The 6,782-nt window shown below is 29.4% G+C and overlaps 1 protein-coding gene across 2 annotated transcripts; it reads right to left on the bottom strand.

The window, feature by feature from the left end:
• Window positions 1–1,558: 1,558 nt before the first annotated feature.
• Window positions 1,559–5,577, bottom strand: LOC106308271 (tabersonine 16-O-methyltransferase-like). Of its 2 annotated transcripts, none has more exons than XM_013745419.1 (3): window positions 4,858–5,577; window positions 4,535–4,659; window positions 1,559–2,121 (listed from the first exon to the last, which is right to left on the bottom strand). In XM_013745419.1, the coding sequence occupies exons 1-3, from the start codon at window positions 5,510–5,512 to the stop codon at window positions 1,798–1,800; spliced, it is 1,104 nt and encodes a 367-aa protein (XP_013600873.1). In that variant the 5' UTR covers window positions 5,513–5,577; the 3' UTR covers window positions 1,559–1,797. The 2 variants fall into 2 exon arrangements, with proteins under 2 accessions (XP_013600873.1, XP_013600874.1); XM_013745420.1 differs by having other exon boundaries at window positions 4,535–4,704; window positions 4,903–5,536.
• Between the last annotated feature and the right edge of the window lie 1,205 nt (window positions 5,578–6,782).

Genomic DNA, 6,782 nt, shown 5'->3' with positions numbered 1-6,782 from the left:
CATGCGGCCACCTCTATCTCCTCTCTCTAGGGTTTCGGCTATGTCTCTTTCTTCTAGGATTTGGGCCGGTTATGGACTGTGCCGGTTATGGACATTAATCACTTGATTTATAACAATCCTAAATTAATAGATTAGATTCATTTTTAATTATATAATAAATTATATATAAAAATTCACTAAGGATAACATTGACTTAACCGCTCTAACTTTTACCGTGAAAGCTCGAATGTGAAAATCACTTCAAAAATAAAAATATATAGGTGTTTCGCCGCCAGCATATCCGGGCATAAACATTTTATAACTATTTATTAATATATGCAAGAAATTATAATGATAAAGTATTATTTATGTTTTCATTTGAAAATTCTTACGTGTTATAAATTTTTCGAAAATTTCTTTGTATATTATATTCCTTATTAATAAATAAATCTTAAAAATCACTCAATATTATCTTTTCAATTATATAATAAGAATTTTATTTACTTGATTACTATTTAGTTATGTGTTTTCTGTTTCTTAATTTTTATATTTTTGATTAAAAGATATTTTCGGATAACAACACAATATATATAAGATTTATTTTTATTTTAAAATGTATTTTTAATTTTTTGATAATTCTTATTATTATTAATTTTAATCACTTATCTTATAAAAATCGAATTTGTTTTTCTTTTTGGCTAATTAATATTTTTATTCATTAAGGGTATAAACGAATATAACCACCCTAACTTTTAACGTGAGAGTTCTGTTGCGAAAAATCACAACGCAAATAATAGTATAGATCTATTCAAATATAAAATTAAATAATATAATAATAGAAACATAATAAAATTTTAAAATTTTTAAAATATTATTTATTTATATTTTTTATAATTATGCAATTGTATTACTAAAAAAGTTTTCAATTTTTTTTAAAATTTTGTAAAATGTTATAAATTTTTAATCGTAATATTTTAGCTTCTTTTATATAACTACATGTTTTAGAAATATTGTTTAATTGTAATTTTTTCATAATTATACATCTGTTTATCAACTTTTTTTTAATTAATTTTATACAAGTTGATTTAATATTTAATTTGAATGAAGTAGATAAAAAAATTTCTAAGATTATAATTTTAATAAATATATATTTATTCTTATATATAATTTAAAATAATCAAAATTATTTATTTTATCTTGATTGTATGTTAGCTTAAATATAAATTTATATTAAAATATTGATAAAATAATGAAATTTAAAATAATGATAAATTTTGATTTTTAAATATAATTTAAATTAAAAACTTTATTATGCACATGGTACACGAAAACAATTAGTATCATATGATCTGATGTATGCATAAATCTATATATATTGAATCGGCAAAAATATGTAAATTTCGTCAATTTGGTTTTACTATTACATATAAAAAGATGTATTTTTTGCGACTTAGGACTTGGGAGTACCTAGATAAAGATTGGTTGTGGGTGGGAGTCGTTACATGTCCTGAATAACAAAAAAAATAAGTTTTCCCTTTCTCGAAGATTCTAGAGAGAGAAATCACTTCAGTAGACTATATGCCACCAACAATCAACTAGACATATAGAAAAAATATGTGAAAATACACAATACAATACATTAACACAACACGACTGGTAAAACAAACCATGAAACAATCTTGCAGAAAAAAACGTTTTCACACAAACACAATGGCACACTACTGCCAAATTACACAAATACACCTTGAGATTTCTCAAATGCTTTTTTTTTATTTCGAGCTCTTCCTCAGCTTCCATTTGACCCTTTATCTCCATCTTCTAAGAGCGATACGCAATGATAACACTCTGAACATCATCGATGTCCCTAACCTCATAGCGAGCAAAACCAGCTTCTTTAATGACAAAGTCCCACTCTTTTAAAGTCCTTTCTTTGCCTGTGCTTGTGTGAACCATCATCACCATATCAAGCGCCAATTTCACATACTCTAATTTCTCATCTCTTTCTTCCATTATCATCGTTTTTTTCTTTTCTCCGACCACGGATTCCACTATTAACACTTTTCCAGTCTTTGGTGGGAGCGCTTTTTTACAATTCTTCAATATTTTTATGCAGTCTTTGTCTCCCCAATCGTGTAACACCCACTGCCATCATTTATCACAAATTTTATTTATATAAAAGTTCATTTATCATGATTAAAATGATAAATATATATTTTCTGTCAAGTTAGTTAATACCTGGTTTTATAGTAATGTCCAAGCTCGAGAAAATTAGTTAATAGGTAATTAGATATACCTGCTTCTCTACTAAGGCAAGATATATTGTATTAATAATAATAATTATCCATTTAGTAATCTTATTCTCAAATGTGATTGACGATTTTGTTTTGCATACGAACATATATTTCTAAGTAAAATTTATACTGATAAATTCTTTAAGCTGATATTTTATGTTTTGCTTTCGGCCACATTGACTAAAAAATGATTTAAAGTTCGAACATACCACATGTTTGTGTTCTTATGAAGGTAATGAATGATATAAGACTTTTAATATACAAGTTCACGGTATTCTTATAAACCAAAACAATGGTTTGTCAAAAAAAAAAAGTGTTTATTGTTTTCTAATTTAGTGTTCTTTGATAGTTCTTACGCAACTCTGACAAAAAAAGATAGCTCTTATATACAACAGTGTTTGCTAAATTAAAACGTTTGTAAAAGAGTAAAATGCAAAAGTATAAAAGAGCCAAGTTCATAAAAGATCATCGCATGACATATGGTATAGTTTAAAAAATGACATATAGTATTACAAAGCTAAATATATTTAATTGGCGAAAAAGTTGTGAAGTTCGTCAATTTGGTTTTATGATAAACATAAAAATGATGCGTCTTTTGCCCATTCGGAGTATCTAGAAAAGTTTTTGGTGGGTGGAAGTCGTAACTATCAATTGATTCATTAGAGATTGATGCCAGATCATGTAGCATATCTGAAAATCATGATACATGTTTTTTTGTTCTTTTGGTCGTTTGAGTTTGACTTCCAATCCTTTTTTTGTCAAATATAAAATCGACGAATTTCCGGATTTTTTAGAAATGGTTTTCCATTTTGCATATCATTTTTTTTTGTCATAAACGTAAACAGATTCGATTAAGACACTAATAACCAAACATGAGACTCCGTATCTATGTAGACGAATTGAGACAGTTGAATTTAAGAATCTGGATATATGCGTGCGTGATCACGATGTTAATTTTTTTTTCTTAATCTATTTATCCTTTTCTATGTTTCTGTGATAAATAAGTTCTTAGAGTTTTTAGACAATTTCCAATAGTTTACTCTATTTTTTCTTTTAAAATATAGTAATTTATAAAAAAAAAATTGAATTATCTTCCAATAGTATTCTACTTTAGAGGAAAAAATAAAGTGATGAACAAAAAAATAAAAAATTATAGAGTAAAAAATAAAGTACCACAAAAACAAATTTACTCTAATCTCTATTTTAGAATTAAAAATAAAGTACCCAGAAATGTCGTTTTGAGTGGTAATTTTTATGTGAGTATCTAACTTACTTTTGATATAAATAAAGAAAAATAGTAAACCCATAAAAACTGTTTTTAAATACTAAAATCCATTAAAACTCTTTAAAATTTATGGAAAACATGCTTTGGACGATTATTTTTGAACAACATTATTTTTAGATGCTTGTTAAGTTGAATCTATGGAAATTTATATTTTAATATTTAACTAAAATTGTTTTTTTGAAAGCTTATAAAACTGATTCATCTAAAATACTTAAGTATATATTTCTTAAGCTTTTGAAAAATGTTCTAGATAAACATTAATATAATTTGCTTTTAAACTTTTAAAAATTAACTTGAGAAAATTCAAATATAGATGTCCTAAAAACACATCCACCAATAAAGTTTCTCGAATGAATATATAAACTAAATACTATCAATATTTTAATAAATTTTATTAAATTTTATCTATGTAGAATAAGTTGATTAAAAATTGATAAGTGTCAGGAGAGCTTCTGGTAAATATTCCAAACTTTTTTACTTGATAAAGTTTCTACATCCTTTATCTTATTTCTTTTTATAGTTTTCAGGGAATAATTTTTTAACAAAAATAAATGGGAGAGTTGTAATTTTACCACAAATTTTATACCACTTTTCAAATTTTTTTTTAAAGGCTAACTATTTTCATAATTATCTTAAGTTTGTGATTAAAAAGACTAAATTAGCCTTCCTAAATCATTTATAAATGTTAGAGTATTTTTTATTGTGTTTACTTTTGAAAATTGGTATCAAACTTATGGTATCTAAGGGAATTCTAATGTTTATTTTATAAAACAAGAAAATAAAGAATGTTTATTTTAACATTTATTCATTTAATTTCAGTTTTGGTCAAGAAAATAACCATTTTTCATATCTTTTTCTGTTTTCTGTAAAAGTTTGATTTCAAACACCAAAATGTAAGTTTTTAGAATCACTACAAATGATTTTAGTGAATACTAATAATTAATCAAATGAATTAAAAACATATGGAAATGAATCTAACCTTGATGAAAACAGCGTCGCATGAAGGAATAGAATCAAACATATCTCCTCCAACATTGTCAACATTATCCATTGCTTGAACAACTTCAACAACATGAGGAAGATCAAAGTTAATTCCTTTGATCCAAGGAAACTCCTTAACTAATATCGCCATCGTGTCTCCGGTGCCGCCTCCTACATCCACCACCATAGCCACGCCGTCAAATAAGCCGTGACAAGCTCCGGCTACAAGTGGCACCACGCGCCTTGCTTCACAAGCCATGGCCTCATTAATCAGTTCACTGTGGCGCGGATTGTCCTTTGCGAACGACCACAACTCCTTACCAGGAAACTCCTTAACCAATATCCCAATCGTCTCTCCGGTACCGCCTCCAACGTCCACCACCGTAGCCACGCCGTCAAATAAACCCTGACAGGCACCGGCTACACGTGGCACCACACGCCTTGCATCACAAGCCATGGCTTCATTGAGTAGTTCGCTGTGGCGCGGATGGTCCTTTGCGAACGACCACAAGTCCTTACCATGCACCGCATCAAAAGGCGGAACCGGACCGTTAACCGGCGAAGAGACAACTGAGCTCAATTTCAACCATGGAGCGAGCATCTCTGGACTTGTCTCGAGGAGAAGCAAAGGAGCCAGCGACTTGCCGTCACGTTTAGTTATCATCATACGGCGTGAGAGTGGCGTGTTAGTGTAGCCTGTGGCAAGACCATCTTTTGTGGAGACTTCTTTGAAGACTCCCTGGTACACAAGAAACCTCATTATACGGTGGAGGTGTGACGGAGAGGCGGAGGTGGCGGAAGAGAGTTCAGCTAGGGTCATCGGCCGGGAGGAAGGATGGTTTTCAAGGGCTTCTGGTACTTTAAGATCAATTGCACACTTCGCAGCAGCCATATCTGCAAACCCAAAGAGATATCTCCATATGTCTAGCGAAGCTTTAGCTTCTTCATCTAATAAGTTTCTCTTATTTTCTTCCATTTTGTTTCTACACTTATTTTTGTCTTAAAGATTTTGTAAAGATAGGTGATTGATATTGAGGAATCATCTTGTTTTTTCTATAATGATGAACAAATGAGGCTATAATAGTAATTTCGAAACAATATTTTATAATGAATTTGGTTTTGAATGAAATAATAGGAAAATGACAGTTTAGTTACACATGCAGTACTTCTGCAATAACATTATCATACAGCTTTTTCTATTTTGGAAACGCATTTATTTGGATGTCTCCATAATTGTTCCTAACATTTTTTTTTTGTTTTCGGTTTTCTGAAAAAGGCACAAAAGACTGTATAGAGAGAGCTTTTGTCCACTATACAATAAAAAACTAAAATGCAAGCGCGGAATCGTGGACAGAGTTCTTGTTTCATCTCAATATTTGTTAGGGTTATTGTAGTTGTGAATTTTGCATTTTAGGTTGATCATTGTTTTTCAAGTTTTTTATTGTTATAGAGTTAGAGTTGTGATGATGAACTGTGTATGCACTGTTCTCCACTCATGAAGGATTAAACTGTGTTAGTAATGTGATTGATATAGTTCGTGGTCATGTTATTTGCTGTGTCACTGAAATTTATTGTTTGTTTGTCTTTTTAATTTGTTATTTGTACTGTTGAGATTACATAAATTATATTAAGGTTGTTGGATATTTTTTCTCCAGCTTAGTTATGTAAGTTGTGTGTATTAAGTAATATTTTTTTTTATTCTTATTATGTTGGTTATATGTTTTTTTATTTTTAAACTTGTTGCTTTTACCGGACATTTAAAACAAATATATGAAGACTTGTAGAAATAACTATAAAATGAATGACAATTAGTATTTGGCCTTAATGTGTTTTAAGCGAATATATGTATTTCTCATAAGAAGACAATAGCATTAGCCTGTTGACATTGAGCATGTAAGCTATTTTCATAAGACAAGAGGAGTGAGCAGGTGGAGATGTTGTTGCCGCCTTTGTGCCTGTTGGGATTGTCTCTTGTATCTCCTGGTGTGGTCGTGTTTGTTTCTCTTTTATTTGATGAGTAATATGTAAACAAAAATCATTGTTAGTTGTGTTTATCAGAGTTTGTAACTTACTCTGCTTTTTTTAGGTAATTTCACTGATCTTGGTTGTCGTCTTCGTCTTCTTCGTAAGCATCTGCAAAAGTAAGTTTGTAAATTGTTAAATAGTTGGCCGTGTAGTTTGTATTTGTTTAGCTGGCTCAATGTATGTGTCGTTGAGTTTTAGTTGAGTTGATTGGTTTGGTATAT

This window comes from Brassica oleracea, chromosome C8 (assembly GCF_000695525.1).
Source record: "Brassica oleracea var. oleracea cultivar TO1000 chromosome C8, BOL, whole genome shotgun sequence".
In the NCBI taxonomy this organism is placed as follows: Eukaryota; Viridiplantae; Streptophyta; class Magnoliopsida; order Brassicales; family Brassicaceae; genus Brassica; species Brassica oleracea.
The sequence above is the reverse complement of the archived record's forward strand: the minus strand, read 5'-3'. Positions and strand labels throughout refer to the sequence as shown.

What these genes read in the sequence shown, in the direction of transcription:
- LOC106308271 (XM_013745419.1), bottom strand. Translation starts at nt 5,512, where the DNA reads ATGGAAGAAAATAAGAGAAACTTATTAGATGAAGAAGCTAAAGCTTCG. An exon ending in ATTGGTTAAGGAGTTTCCTG is followed by an intron (nt 4,660 to 4,857) that starts GTAAGGAGTTGT and finishes AGGAGTTTCCTT; the next exon opens with GGATCAAAGGAATTAACTTT. An exon ending in GCGACGCTGTTTTCATCAAG is followed by an intron (nt 2,122 to 4,534) that starts GTTAGATTCATT and finishes AAATGATGGCAG; the next exon opens with TGGGTGTTACACGATTGGGG.